At 36.6% G+C, this 19,111-nt stretch overlaps 1 protein-coding gene across 31 annotated transcripts in view; it reads right to left on the bottom strand.

Moving 5' to 3' along the window:
- Positions 1-19,111, bottom strand: part of EVI5 (ecotropic viral integration site 5) — a 250,020-nt gene that overhangs the window by 129,646 nt on the left and 101,263 nt on the right. For 23 of the 31 annotated variants that reach the window (XM_086391182.1, XM_086391203.1, XM_086391202.1 and 20 more), the window contains 5 exons: positions 14,268-14,393; positions 12,712-12,855; positions 11,674-11,763; positions 11,471-11,568; positions 3,413-3,473 (listed from right to left, as the gene is read on the bottom strand). In XM_086391182.1, coding sequence (XP_086247308.1) covers positions 3,413-3,473; positions 11,471-11,568; positions 11,674-11,763; positions 12,712-12,855; positions 14,268-14,393 — 519 coding nt within the window. Of the gene's footprint in view, positions 1-2,116; positions 2,178-3,412; positions 3,474-11,470; positions 11,569-11,673; positions 11,764-12,711; positions 12,856-14,267; positions 14,394-19,111 lie in introns of all 31 variants that reach the window. The other 8 variants (XM_086391210.1, XM_086391208.1, XM_086391206.1 and 5 more) reach the window with 2 other exon arrangements.

A 19,111-nucleotide genomic window follows, 5' to 3' on the forward strand; every position in this document is an offset into this window, starting at 1 on the left:
TACTTGAAAGTCACCTTCTTGATCAAGAAGCTGACAGAATTGTTAGCATAAGTTATTGACCTGAAGGTCAAACCTTAAACACATGTCACGTCATCAAAGAATGATCTTTTACTTCTATATCAAAATATCATCATAACTTCTTTATCCATCCATCTGCTGATAGACATCAAAGTTGCTTCCATGTCCTGGCTATTGTAAATAGTGCTGCAATGAACACTGGGGTACATGTGTGCTTATGAATTATGGTTTTCTCAGAGTATACGCCTAGATGTGGGATTGCTGGGTAATATGGTGGTCTCATTCCTAGTTTTTTAAGGAACCTCTATGCTGTCCATAGTGGCTATATCAATTTACATTCCCATCAATGGTGCAAGAGGGTTTCCTTTACTCCACATCCTCTTCAGCATTTACTGTTTGCAAATTTTTTGATGATGGCACTTCTGACCAGTGTGGGATGATACCTCATTGTAGTTTTTATTTGCATTTCTCTAACAATGAGCCATTCTGAGCATCTTTTCATGTGTTTGTTGGCCATTTGTATGTTTTCTTTGAAATGTCTGTTTAGGTCTGCAGCCCATTTTTTGACTGGATTTTTTTGCTTTTCAAATATTGAGCTGCAACGAGTTGCTTTTGTATTTTGGAGATTAACATTTACAATAGCCAGGATATGGAAGCAACCTATGGGTCCACTGGCAGATGAATGGATAAAAAAAGTTGTAGTACATATATACAATGGAATATTACTCAGCCATAAAAAGGAAAGAATTTGAGTCCGTTGAACTGATGTAGATGAACCTAGAGCCTTTTATACAGAGTGAGGTAAGTCAGAAAGAGAAAAACAAATATCATATATTAACACATACATATGGCATCTATAAAGATGGTACTGGTGAACCTATTTGCAGGGCAACAATGGTGACACACAGAGAGAACAGACTTCTGGACCAGTGGGGGAAGGACAGGGTGGGACCAATTCACAGAGTAGCACTGAAACATACACATTCCCGTGTGTAAAACAGATAGCTAGTGGGAAGCTGCTGTATAACACAGGGAGCTCAACCAAGTGCTCTATAACTACTTAGAGGGATAGGATGGGGTAGGGGGAGGTTCACCAGGGAGGAAACATGTTTACTCATGGCTGACTCATGTTGCTGTACAGCAGAAATCAATACAACATTGTAAAACAATTATCCTCCAATTTAAAATAAACAAAAAAATATATCTACAAACTGCAATAAAATGGGAAAAAAAATCACATAATTATGATCATACTATTTGTGAAAAGCACAATATAAGGCTTTTAAGAACCAAAGCAAGAAAGTACTAGTTTAACAGAATTAATTCCCTTGTAAAAGGGACCTTGTGGGAGGGGAAGGGAATGTGAATAAGGAAGTGGCATTACCCACTGATGAGAAAGGCTCCAAGAATACATGGCTAATTAACTGTAAATAATGTGGTCTTCTGATTATGACTGAGAATAATTGCCAGATCCAACTTAAAAATCACACATGTGCAAACAAAGTTTAAAAAGTACAGTTACACAAAAATTGTTTTGGCTTTGTCCATTAAGGGGCAGGAGGAATGAGGAAAGGAAAGAAAATGGTATAAGAGTAAAAAAAAAAAAAAAAAAAAAGAGTAAAAAAGAACTAAGTGGAAACAAGATTTTATAAAAGGAACTATCTTTGAAATCAGCATACTTTGTTTACCCAATGCATTCCACTAACTTTTTAAATGTTTTTTCCCCAGATTCTTCTCTATAAACAACTTTATAAGCCATCTGTTTTTGCCTAAAACATGTTTTAAAGTATTTTGTGAGGTATGTCAGCTATTACTTTACCCAAAAATAAAAATTTGAAAAAAACTGCAAATACAGGCTAAAGTCTGCTAGATCTTTTTGAAAAGGCCTTTTGATATTCCTACATATGTGACTTAATCTTAGAAAAAAAACTTCTTCAAGAGCAAGGATTGTTCATAGAACTGAGGTTTTTTTTTTTTCTTTTTTTTTTTGCAACAACAAAGCATGATGAAATGAACAGGATGGTTTCCCCATCCTCAGATTCTTGATTTGCAGTTCCGAATAACCCATGGTCTCGCCCCAGTCATCAGGATGACGTACTTTTTACTTTCAGGAGGTTGAAGTGGAGGGTATGATTTAATATTACTCTTACTCATGGAACCTAAAAGAAAAGCAAATAGTAGAGCAGCAGTTGGATGACAGACTTTAAAAAAAAAAAAAGAGGAAAAAAATCCACAGGGATCTTTTCTTTCTCTCTCTCTTCCTCTCTCTGTCTCTCTGAAAAATTTAGAAGTATCTATTTCCAACAGGTAGTGAGTAGGTGATAGAAATGGAAATAAAAGAGAGACAGAGTTGATGAGGGAAGAAATTGTGTTTCAGGAGGCTTTTGAGCAGGATTATGGTAAGAAAGAGTAGCAATTTAGCAGAACTCACTCCCTAGTAAAAAGGGCCTGTAGGATGTGAGTAATGAAGTCTTATTTTATAGCAAGGTTGAATTAGTACATGGCTAGTGAAACTGTAAATAAGATGGTCATCCAATGTCTTGTTAGGTCCAAGTTAAAAATCAGACATATTCAAACATACAGTTGTGTTTTGTTTTTTAAAGTGTAGTCATTCAATAAATTCGTTTTTTCTTTTTCTTTTACAGGAGTTAGGGAGAAAATAAAAGGTAAGAAATTGGATCAGCCAGTCACTGAGTTCCTTCACTAACTCACACTTCTATTCATTATCCCCATCTTGAAATATCAGCATAAGAGCCAATTTAATTTTCCTTAACACACAGCTTACACAATGCTAAAGGATCCTCAGCAATTTCTAGCCTACAGGGATACAAACAATTTTAGATACACATGTGAATTTACATATCCTTCAGATGGAAAACCTACCTGTTTCTCTGAACAGTAATTAAAATATAACCTTTGCTTAGAGATTGGAAGATTGAATTAGTCAAAGCTTTCTGCTTCTCTAAGGCAGCCAAAATTACTTCTAATGCAATAATCTCCTCTATTTGGTCTCCCTTATACTATACTGCTTTTAGTCTCAACATGTTATAGATTATCTTCTCTGTAACTTTTTAAAACATGCTTAAATGGAATGATAATTATTTTTTCCCCAAAGAAGTATTTTCTCCTGATGACCTGCCAATAAATCCAGAAAAAGGAAAAGCTGCTTTCTTCCATATTAGAATGAAAACCACTTCAGTCACATTATTTTTTGAAATGTCTGTTTTTTAACTATAACCTAGTGGGATGGTAAATTTATCAATAAATAAATACAAACACCATCATTCAATCTGCAATAATATCAACACATGTCAACATTACCTAACATATATTGCCAAATAACTGACTTCAATCAAGTTATGTTCAGTACTTTTAAAAGTCCTAAGATACTTACTTTAATTTCAACTTGTTCTTCCATTTCTTTAGTTTTTATTGTAGTATATTCCTTTTCAAGCCTAAGAAAGAGGGGGGAAAAAAAAGTTAAAGGTATGCTTTAATTCCAATCTAGCTACGGAAATTATAAAATTTAAAACCATATATTAACACAAAATACAATTTTACTATGTTCCCCCTAACTTGTGACTTGCAATATTTGGAATCAGAAAAATCATCTCAATAGTTGTATGCGTTTTCACACACACAAAAATTACTTCAAAGACAAAAAAAAACAAAAACAAGAGGCTTCCATGGTGGTCCAGTGGCTACGATTCTAGGCTCCCATTGCAGGGGGCCAGGGCTCAATCCCTGGTCAAGGAACTAGATTCCATGTCCCACAACTGAGTTCAATTGCTGCAACCATAAAAATCCCACATGCCACAACTAAAGATCCTGCGTGCCACAACAAAGATCAACAATCCCACATGTTACAACTAAGACCTGGCACAGCCAAATAAATAATAAAATAAATATTTTAAAATAATAATAAAAATAAGAACCACAGAAAAGTAAACTTTAAAAAGCAAAATGCTATAAATATAAAGCACAAACCATAGAACTGAGCTTACAGATTCTATTCAGCCCTTTACTTACAAAAGAACCACCTACCCTTCCCCCTCAAATTGGAATACATTGATAAAATTCAATTGGATCTTAACTAAGCTTGACTAAGAAATCTGTAAGGGGAGAAAAGGAACAACTCCTCCTATCAAAAAAATGCCAGTTAATAAATACGGAAAGAATGAGGCAAATATAAAAATCACCATTAGAGCTCTACAATAAATAACTGCCATAGGCAAGAAAAATGGATGCTAAATTCAGTGGTTAGAAGTTTAGACACAATCTCAGAGTATCTCTCCCAAAACATTTAGTAATTACAAAGGAAAAAAATAGAAAATTTATAGTATAGGATCTTAGCAGACAACATCTAAGCCAAATGATCAAGGTTAACATCACTAGTAATGCAAATGACATCACACACTCCGTGTTAAGACGTACTGAGAAAGGCATCTCACCTCTGTGGTATTCTATCCAGTAATGCATATCCTCAAGCTAATCAAGAGGAATCATTAAACCCCAACTGAAGGACATTCTAAATAAATTACATTTGACCAGCTCGATCAGAAGTGTCAAGGTCAGAAAACACAAGAAAGATTAAGGAATTGTCACAGACTGTAAGACAGTAAGAAATGACAAACAAATGCAAGGTACTATATTTGCAACTCTACTATTAAAGCATAAAATTATCTTAAAAAATGACTGGCCATCCAAAAATTAGTACTACCAAGTTTTTTTTTTTAAATCTTGTTCTCAATCAAAAACGTTAATAACAAGTTTAACCCTCCAAATAATAACCAAGCTCCACATAACTTACAGCTGCTTTCAAACATCAAGTTCTCCCTCAAGAGACAAGAATCTATTATTTACTATGTTTAATCTCACTCACTTTCACTTTCTTTTACTTTCAATCTCACTTAGCTCACAGAACACTTTTGTATTGTGGTAAAATACATATAACAAATTTCACCATCTTCACTATTCTTAAATGTTCGATTCAGTGGTCTCTCCCGGTGGCACAAGTTGTAATCTGCTTGCCAATGCAGGAGATGCAAGAGATGGGGGGTCGATCCCTAGGTCAGGAAAATCCCCTGGAATAGGAAATAGCAACCCATTCCAGTATTCTTGCCTGGAGAAACCCATGTACAGGAGCCTGGCGAGCCACAGTCCATGCGATCTCAAAGTCAGACACTACTGAGTGAATGCATTCGCACACTCGAACACACAGAGAATGTTGTGAAGCTTTCACTACCACCATGTCCATAGCTTTTTTCATCTTAAAAAACGAAACTCTATACCTATGAAAGAATAACATTCCACTGCCCCCTCTTACCAGGTCTTGACAACTGTTTTATGCTCTATGTATGTGAGTCTGACAACACTAAGTATCTCACAGAAATGGAATTATACAGTATTTGTCCTGTCGTGACTGGTTTATTTCACTCAGCATCATGTCCCCATAGTTTACCCATATTATACCATATATTGAGCATCTTTTTATGTGCCTATTGACCATTTATAGCTCTTTGGAGAAATGTCCATTCAAATCCACTGTCCATTTTTAAATTCAGTTGTTTGGTTTTGGCTGTTGAGTTGTAACAGTTCTCTATATAGATATTAATATATCCATATATTAATATATCCATATATTAATATATATTGATATATATTAATATATAGATAAGAGTAAATAGATAATACATAGGTTAAGAGTTCTCTATATAGATATTAATCTTTTATCAGATAAATGATTTGCAATTGTTTTCTCCCATTTTGTGGATTGTCTTTTCTGTTGAGTGTCTTTCTTAGAATATACAAAAATTGTTTTGAACACATTTTACTTTTAAATTTTAAGAGTCTCTAATGGATAGAACTTTTTAAAATTTTTTAATTTTTTGCTCCAGTTTTACTGAGATACAACTGATCTAAGTGCTATAAGTTTAAGTGTACAGCATGATTTGACTTATATACATCATGAATGATTACCACGGTAAGTTTAGTGAACATGCATTACCTCATACAGATACAAAATTTTTAAAATAGAAAAAAATTTTTTTTTCTTTATAATGAGAACTCACAATTTACCCTTAAACTTTCATATATATAATGTACAGCAGTGTTAACTATCTTCATATTATACATTACATCCCCAGCACTAAAACCTGGACATTTGTGCCTTTTGACTGCCTTCATCAACTTCCCTCTCCTGACCCCCATCTCTAGTATTAACAAATCTCATCTCTTTTTCTATGAGCTTGATTCTGAAGTATAACTTATCTAAAACACTATGTTAGTTTCTGATACACAACACAGTGATCTGACATTTTTATACATTTCCAAGAGATCACCAGGAAAGACCCAATTGAATGGGTCATAATTTTCCTATTTCTTTGTATGCCTTGATTTTTTTGTTGTTGAAAACTAGACATTTGAACCTAGTAATTTGGTAACTCTGTAAGTCAGATTCTCCTCCTCCCCAGGGTTTGCTGTTCTTTTGTTACTGTTATTGTCTTTTTGACTTTTATAAGTTGTCTCTTATAAACATGATGACCAACCCGAGATGTAAACTTAAGGTATTTTCAGGTCTTTTCTGAGATTCTCCCTTGGGCATGTGCTATCATGTTCTAATTTCCTCCATATATGGAGATGTTTTTAAATATCTTTAGTGTCTGGCTCCCAAAAAGGGAAAAAAAACAAAAATGAAGGGGAGGAAAGGGCGTCAGCCCTTTAAATCTCTTTAAATTTCTTAGCAGTCTTTTCAGCCAGAGGAAAGGGTACAACACCAGTGGGGAGAAGTACAAAATCAATGGAGAGATGTGCAACCTATCTGATCACAAACAGCAATCAGCAATTATTTTCAACTCAAATAAGTATATGATAATACTTAACTCCATCATCTGCAGATGGTGATTGCAGCCATGAAATTAAAAGACACTTACTCCTTGGAAGGAAAGTTATGACCAACCTAGATAGCATATTCAAAAGCAGAGACATTACTTTGCCAACAAAGGCCCGTCTAGTCAAGGCTATGGTTTTTCCAGTAGTCATGTATGGATGTGAGAGTTGGACTGTGAAGAAGAATTGATGCTTTTGAACTGTGGTGTTGGAGAAGACTCTTGAGAGTCCCTTGGACTGCAAGGAGATCCAACCAGTCCGTTCTAAAGGAGATCAGTCCTGGGTGTTCTTTGGAAGGAATGATGCTAAAGCTGAAACTCCAGTACTTTGGCCACCTCATGTGAAGAGTTGACTTATTGGAAAAGACTCTGATGCTGGGAGGGATTGGGGGCAGGAGGAGAAGGGGACGACAGAGGATGAGATGGCTGGATGGCATCATCGACTCGATGGACGTGAGTCTGAGTGAACTTCAGGATTTGGTGATGAACAGGGAGGCCTGGCATGCTGCAATTCATGGGGTCGCAAAGAGTTGGACACGACTGAGCGACTGAACTGAACTCCATCATCACCATTTTAACCTTCAATTCTAACTGTAAGCAAGATAAGGCAGTACTGCCAAGCATCTGTTAGGTGGATGAAGTAAGAAGCTGCCCCATCTGATTTTTCTTTCTTTGTTCTCTCAGGGCACACTCCTTCTGGAGCAAAATTTTCTGAAATTGCCCCTCTGACTTGGTACCCCAGATATTTTTATATCCCAAAGTAATGTACCACAGTAAGAATTGGACTATGACAGCTTTGCCTTACTTTCATAAAGTGCTAGAAGGCAGACTGTAAAAGGGAAGGTAGAAAGGAACACAAAGATACTGTAACGAAGAACAGACCTGACTCCACATTGGATCTACTCCTTTAGCTCTAACCTTTGTGCTTTGTTACCTGTGCTTAGTCATTCTGGCTCCGAACTGTTGTACAAAGATGTTACCTAGATACATGAGCCTGAAATATAAATGAGAGCCCATTCTCAAGGCTCCGCCTCCCAGGCTTGATCATTAAAAGGACAGCACTTTTCTATTCATATGGAGATAAAAAGATGTAAAATGAAGAAAATTTGTCTCGTTGGGGGTTTATAGGAACATTGTGACCAGATCTGTGGACTGCTGCAAAAACAAAGAATTTCGGCACCAAGACATTGGCAACAACCAGCTACCCTCACTCCCCTGTTAGCATTAAACAGGCCTAACTCCTAACTCTGGTAAGACTGTTCACTGGGACACCAGTCCTCCATCTTCTTAGTCTGCTGGCTTTCCAAATAAAGTCACTCTTCCCTGACTCTTGATTTACTGGCCTGTCATGTGGCCAGTGACTAGTATATGCCTGAACTCAGTAAAAATACCTCTAACTCAGGAATATTATCATGAAGATAAAAGTTAGGAAAGAATATAAATGGAAACTGAAAATCTAGTCACCATGCTCTGAACATTTTCCTGGCCCCCAGCAGACTAGACTGTGTATACAGTTTAAAGACACATAGGCTATGCATCTCTTACATGTCAAATTAGTAACCTGTTATATTGACAAAGACCCTGATGCTAGGAAAGATTGAAGGCAGGAGGAGATGGGGACGACAAAGGATGAGAGTCATGTGTTTGGACATGAGTTTGAGCAAGCTCTGGGAGTTGGTGATGGACAGGGAAGCCTGGCATGCTGGAGTCCATAGGCTCGCAAAGAGTCAGACAGGACTGAGAGACTGAACTGAACTGAACTAAGACTATAATTGTAATGAGCTATTTACTTCCTTGTCTGCCATCAGCCTACGTACAGGAAGTTTGAACCTTTTTCAGAGCCAGGTCCAAGTCTAAGTTCATTATATTCTGAGAGTGGTACTTATTAGAAACAGATGAAACTCATCCTTTAATACTGATAAAACATTACTCTCCAGAATATGCATAATAAGCAGTAAGAAGTAGATATTGCAATGGAAAATGAAGGCAAGTACCAACAAAAGAAAAAAAAAGGAAAAAACAGAAGCATATTTGTTATGGTGACCTGTGATCAGGGATCTTTGATGTTACTACGGTAAAAGATTACAACTTACTAAAGGATCAAATGATTAGCATTTTTTAGCAATAAAGTACTTTTAAATTAAGGTCAAGAGGCAGAAACTGAGATAGTTCCTAAGATTTTATCAATTATAGAACAGAACAGCTTTTTAGTCTAAAATGCCTCAAAATGATGCTGTGATGTGATTAGTTATTAGTAATTTCACAGGCAATTTATTAACAATACTAGTTGAACATGATAGATTATCTGTTTTCACAAATTAAGAGTTAACTAATTTTAATAACAAAATATTTACTGATATTCTAATATATTTTTGGAGTAGGAATCTCTATGGGAGTACATTCTACATGTTAATGCAATTTCATTGTGCAGCAGCAAAGATATTAAGAACAGTGAGGCTAGTACTACTATCATTTTAAAGCATCTTGTACCACATTAACAAGTGTCAGAAATGCTAATTATGACCTCAGGTTAAGATTTATTTAACTGCTGAAAGCTAGAAGAATAAGAGCTATTGTTCTTAACACTTTTATCATATTTCAGAAATCAAACTTTAAGAGACAAGACTGCTTATCTTAAACTTTAATGAAATATATACAAAAAAAAGTTTCACTAGAAAGTAATTCCAGTTGAGCTATTTCAAATCCTGAAAAATGGTGCTGTGAAAGTGCTGCACTCAATATGCCAGCACATTTGGAAAACTCAGCAGTGGCCACAGGACTGGAAAAGGTGTTTTCATTCCAATCCCAAAGAAAGGTAATGCCAAAGAATGCTCAAACTACCGCACAATTGCACTCATCTCACATGCTAGTAAAGTAATGCTTAAAATTCTCCAAGTCAGGCTTCAGCAATACGTGGACCATGAACTTCCAGATGTTCAAGCTGGATTTAGAAAAGTCAGAGGAACCAGAGATCAAATTGCCAACATCCGTTGGATCATCAAAAAAGCAAGAGAGTTCCAGAAAAACATCTATTTCTGCTTTATTGACTATGCCAAAGCCTTTGACTGTGTGGATCACAATAAACTGTGGAAAATTATGAAAGAGATGGACATACCAGACCACCTGACCTGCCTCTTGAGAAACCTGTATGCAAGTCAGGAAGCAACAGTTAGAACTGGACATGGTACAACAGACTGGTTCCAAATAGGAAATGGAGTACGTCAAGGCTGTGTATTGTCACTCTGCTTATTTAACTTCTATGCAGAGTACATCATGAGAAATGCTGGGCTGGAGGAAGCACAAGCTGGAATCAAGATTGCCAGGAGAAATATCAATAACCTCAGATATGCAGATGACACCACCGTTTATGGCAGAAAGTAAAGAAGAACTAAAGAGCCTCTTGATGAAAGTGAAAGAGGAGAGTGAAAAAGTTTGCTTAAAGCTCAACATTCAGAAAACTAAGATCATGGCATCTGATCCCATCACTTCATGGGAAATAGATGGGCAAACAGTGGAAACAGTGTCAGACTTTATTTTTCTGGGCTCCAAAATCACTGCATATGGTGATTGCTGCCATGAAATTAAAAGACGCTTACTCCTTGGAAGGAAAGTTATGACCAACCTAGATAGCACATTCAAAAGCAGAGACATTACTTTGCCAACAAAGGTCTGTCTAGTCAAGGCTATGGTTTTTCCAGTGGTCATGTATGGATGTGAGAGTTGAACTATAAAGAAAGCTGAGCACCGAAGAACTGATGCTTTTGAACTGTGGTGTTGGAGAAGATTCTTGAGAGTCCCTTGGACTGCAAGGAGATCCAACCAGTCCATCCTAAAGGAGATCAGTCCTGGGTGTTCATTGGTAGGACTGATGTTGAAGCTGAAACTCCAGTACTTTGGCCACCTGATGCGAAAAGCTGACTCACTGGAAAAGAACCTGATGCTGGGAAAGATTGAAGGCAGGAGGAGAAGGGGACAACAGAGGATGAGATGGTTGGATGGCATCACCGACTCGATGGACATGGGTTTGGGTGGACAGGGATGGACAGGGAGGCCTGGCCTGCTGCGGTTCATGGGGTCACAAAGAGTTGGACATGACTGAGAGACTGAACTGAACTGAATACATAATAAAGAAAATTTTACCAATGCACACCTCATGACTCTCTTGTTGGTTATGCTAATCTTGAACTTAAGTGACAGACTGGGATCAACTGAGAGGAAAAGAATGTTAGGGACAACACCATAAAAGCGATTCCTAAAACAAGAGCACACTCAGGTTCCTAATTCTAGTCATTGTGGAATGGGAAAGGAGTTTTAAAAGTGAAATCAAAAAGAAAAAAACAGTAATACACAATAATCCTATGCACCATCAGAGCACTATGAAATTCCAATATTAAATTTATGTCATATTAAAACTAATACCACCAAATAAAACATTACAGTTCTATAAAATGATGAGGAAAGTTGTACTCACTACTAGAATGTTTTGGTGCTTCTATTTAATCTCCTAAAATGCACTGACAAACCCCTATAACTAAAAAAAACAAAATATAAAATACTTAACTTACTTTTTCATTTTTTTAGAGTTATACTTGACTTGGTAAGCTGCCTGGATTAATTTGTCTGGACCACCATCAAACTGATGTGGAATGACCTTCTGAAAGTGCTAAGATACAACAGAAGAAAAACATAAGAATTACTTAGTGCCATTTACTACTCATTAATAAATAGTTAAATCTAAAGACATTTAAGAAATCTGGACCTGGCTTACCTGTAACATCCCTTCCATGTCGAGTTGCATCAGTTCTGCCTGATTCATCTGAAGAAGCGCTAATCCTACCCGAAACACTATTTCTAAACCCTGAAGAATCAAATTATAAAGTCAAATTTATCTTACTCTTCCACAACAACTAATCACTCAAAAGAATACTAAGGTAAACACTTAGGTACCTAAACCAGAGGAGAGCACATATTTTCTGTAAAGAGTTGGAAAACAAATGTTTTAGGCTTTAGGAGCCCTACCTATAAGTGTCATAAATAATCAACCCTGGAATTGCCGCTGAAAAGCAGACACAGACATCACATCAACAAACAGTCATAGCTATGTTCCAAGAAACTTTATTTACAGAAAGGACAGATTTGGCAGGCAAACGAGGACAGATCAGTACATGATTCATAGTTTCCTGGCTCCAGACTAACCGAATTTAGCTATGTTATATAAATTGATCTTCCCAAGATGTAATTAATAACAATTAATAACATTCTTTGGTGCTATCACTGATCACCTATCCTTACCTTCTCTGTCAAAATATAGAAGACAAAGGATCACCACTACATGTTAGTGACAATTAAGAGGACTACCTGCAAGATGTTCACGGGATAGAAGAAAATTATACTCACTTCTTCCTCTTTGGGTAACAGATGCATTGCAACAATATAAACTGTAAAGGAAATTTTAACCCTCACTAATTCTCACTAAATCAAAAAGGAGGTAATTCAGGTCTGATTAAGAGTATGGGTTCCTGATTTTGACTGCCTATGTTTGAATCTTGGTTACTATACCACTTACGTGTTATGTGTCCATACACAAGCTACTTAATCTTTCTCTAAGTATCAGCTTCTTCACCTGTCATCCATCAAATGAGGAGATGAACAGTACTCATATGGATGTTATAGGATTAAATGAGATTATCCATGCAAGCGGTTTAGCATGGAACACATGAGTCTCCTTCATTGTTCTCCTCATTGCCTAGCTCTCATTAACCCAATGATTCCTGTGCTCAGTCTGGTAAGTTGCCCACTAACTTACCTCAGACATAAAGATATCAAATATCCTTGTTGCAATTGGTAGTGGAAAAGTTGTAAGGAAGATTGTCAGAAACCATGATGATGCATACATTGAGGTATGAAAACTCTGAGACTGAAAATGCACAAAGAGCTCTGGAAGGTGCTCCTAAATAGAAGAAAGGAATTAATTAGCTAAAACATTGTAAAATGGAGTATTTTAAGCCACACCATTGTACACATACTAAATTAGCCCTTACCAAACATAAACAAAAATTCAGGAATCATATGGAAGAAATAAGAGGCAGAAATGGACACTTTAGATAGTTACTATTTGGAAAAGGAACAAGGGAAAAAGGATGTGGAGTTGGAATTTAAAAAGTTGGAACTTTCTAATGATTTCTTAATAAGAAAAATTACAATAAATAAGTAAAATTTTTATAATTTTCTTTACTTTTCTATAAACTATAATATTTTCAAAAAAATTATTTTAAAGGAAAGATGCTATGTTGAAATACTTTCAGGTGCTATATACCTGATTGCCTATCCTAAGCTCCCTTCTCATCCGAAATACAGATACTTCAGCAACTCTAGTAATTCAAAACATAAATGACACATTAACTGAATATAAACCAAGGGAGTTTAAGGTTGATAAAAATAAGCTTACCAGTTAAAAGACAAATAAGAATCATCAAGACCTACTTTGTCTTTCTCTTTAAAATGCAAAAACATTTGGCATATCCCTTTCTTCTCATCACACATAGAAAACGTAGAGGATTTTAAAATTCCTGTGTGTAAGGCTGCCAGGGAAATGGAGATTTTTCTCAGGAAAATGGCTCTTATGCCAGCTGAATCCTTAAACTATATTCTTAAATTTTGCTTACATAATTGAAATTTAAGTAAATGGAGAATATTTATACCATTAGATCACAGGGAAAAATAGCAAATCTACTTATATAAATACAAAAATTAAATCCAGAAAGGTGAAATACTTTAAAAGTATTTTTTACTTGGTTTTGATTCCTCTCTTTCTCTTCACCCTCAGTCAATAAGACTATGAATCTTAAATTAGCAATATAAAAGGATAGAAACAGTAATTTTTTTTAAGATTACAGGCTAGCAGAAAAAAGTGAGATGAAAGGCAGTAAAGAAAGGTAGGGGAACGGCAGGGGAGAGGATTGAAAGAGATGAGAGACCATCTCAAAGGAAATGAATTAATACCAGCGTCCAAATGTCATGGGCTTCTTGTAGGAGAGAATAACCTACATAAAATAATGTCATCAACACAGCATAATAAATAAACTCATGCATCTAGGTTATGATATATTTGGCACAAATGTTTAAGATTTGAACATAAAAATTGTAGTAAAGTTCTAGATGATCTACCTGGGACAGCACCTAACTGGGAAGCAAAGTCTAAATTGTGGATTAACGGACCAACAAATAATCATGTAATCAAAACAGTGATTTTTTTTTCAGTTGCTTTAATGCTTTTAACATTATATTTGCTTAGTTGTCACTCAAACCAAGATGACAAAAAATGTAAGGGCAGTATGTTCTTGGTTAACACCACAGTTTTACCTGTATCATGCATTCAAACTGGTACATACAAAGGCCTAATTCTGCCATACTTGGTTTAAAAAGTTCACGAAGTCTATAATCTTGCATTAATTTAACAAATACACAGAAAGCTTCTTCTTCTGGCATCTACATTAGGAGGAAAAAAAAGCAACACATATTAATGTTCTTTGATAAACAAATAGGCTAAATACATTTAAACTAAGTACTCATCCAACTATAACCACTGTTTTGAGTGCCAAGTGATGTAATATTAAGAGCAATGGACTAGGAATCAGAAGATTCTAATTTCCCATTCTATCACCACCATTGAGAAATTAGGCAAATCTTACAACTGAGACCAGCTGCCTCACTTGCCTAACTCATGAATTTAATCAACAAATATTCATTTAAAGCCAGATACTTCTCTCTCTCTCTCTCTCTCTCATATACCAGTGAACAAAATAAACAGCCTACTTTCAGGGAGTTTGAACCTTCCAGTAGGGGGAGATAAGATAGTACATGGTGGGTTAGTCCCCGGTGACCCACCCTGTAGCCTGACAGGCTCCTCTGTCTATGGGATTCTCCAGGCAATATATGGAATAATCAATTAATACATGTCAGATGGTGCAAAGTGCTATGAAAATAAGACACAGTAAAGCAACAGGGAATCCTGGGGAGATACATTTTATTTATTTATAGGTAGGTCAGAGAACATCTCTTGATAAGGTAACATTTGAGCAGAATACTGAAAGTAATGGAACAACTGAGGGAAGAACAGTGCTGAGAGAATACAAATGTCTTGAAATGGAATCACGAGTGGCATGCTCAAGGAACGATAAACACGGGACTACTAAATTAGGAGTGATGTTACAAATGAAGGTATGGTTATAGAGGAGAAATACAAAAAACCAAATCATAGGATTTTAGAAGCCACTGTAAGGACTTGAACTTTTATCTTAAGTGAGATGGGAGGCTTTTCAAGGGTTCTGAGCAAAAATAATAGTGTATAAGTGTTAAAATAACTAGTAAAATAAGTTTTCCCAAAAAATCTGTAATTAGGGTTTTAAAGGTTTCAATTTCACATTTTGTGTATAACTCACTAGATAACTACATCAACTAAGATACTGAATATAAAAGCTCTGTAGAGTTACACAGATATTAAATTTAGACACATAACATACAAATTACTGTGTGGTCTTTTTTTTTTTTTGTCATGCAAAAAAAGATCTGAGTTCTCCAAACAGGGGTGGAACCCATGCCCTGGGAGCATACAGTCCTAACCACTGGACTGCCAGGGAATTTCTTGTGTATTAAGATAAAATTTTCTACTGTTCATTCACTCACATTATACCAGTGTGTTTCAAAAGAGGAAACCTCAAAAGGTCTCTAAGCACTTTTCTTATTGAAGACTACATTTATTAACAATACATTTTCCCTGGCCTCAACACAGGGAATGAACAGGAGCCAAGAACTACTCTTAGCCAAACTCATCCTTCCTTCCTTCCTCCCAACACATATCTTCATTAATCCTATCAAGCTTTATTGCCTCACTGATTTTTATGTCAGTCACTATAAGAAGCCCAATATCCTAGAATGCTCATCCCATGTGGTTCCAGGGCTCCCATAATCTACCCCATTTCTAACATGCTGTAAACCTTTTACACAGCACTTTCTGGAACTAATAACCTGCCATCAACAAAATATCCTGTCTATACCCTCAATCTCTTCACCAAATGTTCTTTCACTGTTTTTCTCTAAGTGAAACCTGACTTCCCCCTAAGGATACTTCAAAACCGAAATGTGGCTGTCTCCTGAGGAGGCTGTTTTCTCTCCCTCAGCACTGGAAGAGGGCAGGCGTAGAGACGCACATGTCCCTCCTTGGACCTCAATGCCTCACTGCCACTAACTGCCCCTTCTCTCTGATACACATTTTCTCTATGACACTGGGTTAATAAGAATCATGTCTTTTGCAAAGGTCTAGTGGGGACACCATCTACCCAATTTTAAAGCAGTACTAAGATGTACACAAAACATATACCCAGTACTCTTAACTATTTTAACACCATGTACTAAATAAGCTAACTTGCAAAAACATTTTATCAGACTCTGAGTTATATTTCTAAGCTAATATGTGGGAGGCAAAGTAGCATTAGGGTATAAAGAGAATAGCTTTAGAAACAGACAGGACAGCTTTTGAATCTGCTTGCCGACATCTTCTAGCTTCTAGTCCTGAGCTGTTAAATGGTTACTGTTATGGTAGTATTTTAGCTGCCACTGACAATAATAGTTGAGTAAATCAATCACTGAAAGACAATGACACTACCAGCACCTGCAGTGTCTTGAAGAAAAGTATGATGACCCCCTATAGGAGTCCTAGAGAGCTAGGTCAGATATTGTGAGACTCATATCTCAAGCAGGGAAAAAACTGCTCTTCTATGTGCAAAAGAAATAAAAGGTTATTTTGAAGCGATGTAAAAGGAACAGAATTGTGACAAAAATCAATAAATTGGTAACAGGGATGTTTGAGTTCAATAGTGAAAGGTCTACTAATAGTAACCAATTACAAATTAGGAATATCACAACTTTGGAGAACAGATATATCTCAACATTAATAAATCTAGTTTTAGGGTTTTTTGTTTTTTAAAATAAACCAAATGTCACCTAGAAATGGGAAAATATCTTGCAACAATAACTGAGGGCAGTTATAAAACCAAGTAAAAATCAGTCAAGTAAGCCAAGGTCTCTGAAAGGTTTTTTGCTACTGAGAAAAGAAGTGTGTATATTCCTGTTCTTGACAGATAGAGAGCTTTGAGGCTTAGGTAGAATTGTTATGAAATTGAAGCAAAGGCATGGGAAACAGTTTTTTTGGTGGGACCCATAGTTCTCCTGTCAATGGTTGTGGTCCTTGTCGTCAACAAAAAAGTCCGAAATGCATTACCTGGGTGCAGTCTCAAAAATGACAGAATGATCTCTCTTCGTCTTCAGGGCAAACCATTCAGTATCCCAGTAATCCAAGTCTATGCCCCAGCTAGTAATGCTGAAAAAGCTGAAGATAAACGGTTCTATGATGACCTACAAGACCTTCTAGAACTAACACCCAAAAAAGATGTCCTTTTCATTATAGGGGACTGGAATGCAAAAGTAGGAAGTCAAGAAACACCTGGAGTAACAGGCAAGTTTGGCCTTGGAGCACAAAATGAACCAGGGCAAAGGCTAACAGAGTTTTGCCAAGAGAACATACTGATCATAGCAAACACCCTCTTCCAACAACACAAGAGAAGACTCTACACATGGACATCACCAGATGGTCAACACTGAAATCAGATTGATTACATTCTTTACAGCCAAAGATGGAGAAGCTCTACACAGTCAGCAAAAACAAGATGGGAGGCTGACTATGGCTCAGATCATGAACTTCTTATTGCCAAATTCAGACTTAAATTGAAGAAAGTAGGGAAAACCACTAGACCACTCAGGTATGACCTAAATCAAATCCCTTATGATTGTACAGTGGAAGTGAATAATAGATTCAAGGGATTAGATCTGATAGACAGAGTGCCTGATGAACTATGGACGGAGGTTCATGACATTGTGCAGGAGACAGGGATCAAGACCATCTCCAAAAAAAGCAATGCAAAAAGGCTGTCTGAGGAAGACTTACAGATAGTTGAGAAAAGAAGAGAAGCTAAAGGCAAAGGAGAAAAGGAAAGCTATACCCATCTGAATGTAGAGTTCCATAGAATTGCAAGGAAAGATAGGAAGTCTTCCTCAGTGATGGATGCAAAAAAAATAGAGGAAAACAATAGAATGGGAAAGACTAGAAATCTCTTCAAGAAAATCAGAGATACCAAGGGAACATTTCATGCAAAGATGGGCACAATAAAGGAAAGAAACGGTAAGGACCTAACACAAGCAGAAGATATTAAGAAGAGGTGGCATGAATACACAGAAGAACTATACAAAAAAGATCTTAATAATCCAGATAATCACGATGGTGTGATCACTCATCTAGAGCCAGAAATCTTGGAGTATGAAGTCAAATGGACCTTAGGAAGCATCACTACGACAAAGCTAGTGGAGGTGATGGAATTCCATTTGAGCTATTTCAAATCCTAAAAAAAGATGTTGTTAAAGCACTGCACTTAATATGCCAGCAAATTTGGAAAACTCAGCAGTGGCCACAGGACTGGAAAAGGTCAGTTTTCATTTCAATCCCAAAGAAAGGCAATGCCAAAGAATGCTCAAACTACCGCACAATTACACTCATCTCACATGCTAGTAACATAAAGCTGAAAATTCTCCACTTCAACAGTATGAGAACCGAGAACTCCCAGATGTTCAAGCTGCACTTAGAAAAGGCAGAAGAACCAGAGATCAAATTGCCAACATCTGTTGGATTATAGAAAAAGCAAGAGAATTTCAGAAAAACATCAACTTCTGCTTCACTGACTAAAGGCTAAAGCCTTTGACTGTGTGGATCACAACAAACCGTGGAAAATTCTTCAAGGGATGGGAATATCAGACCACCTTATCTGCCTCCCGAGAAACCTGTATGCAGTTAAGAAGCAACAGTTAGAACCAGACATGGCACAGCGGACTGGTTCAAAATTGGGAAAGGATATATACTGTCACCCTGCTTATTTAACTTATATGCAGAGCACATCATGTGAAATGCCAGGCTGGATGAAGCACAAGCTGAAATTAAGATTACCAGGAAAAATATCAACAACCTCAGATATGCAGAGGCCACCACCCTTTTGCAGAAAGTGAAGAGGAACTAAAGAGCCTCTTGATGAAGGTCAAAGAGGAGAGTGAAAAAGCTGGTTTAAAACTCAACATTCCAAAAATGAAGATCGTGGCATCTG

This window comes from Bos grunniens, chromosome 3, assembly GCF_055505025.1.
Source record: "Bos grunniens cultivar Pamir isolate PY7600 chromosome 3, Bosgru_T2T1.0, whole genome shotgun sequence".
Lineage (NCBI taxonomy): Eukaryota > Metazoa > Chordata > Mammalia > Artiodactyla > Bovidae > Bos > Bos grunniens.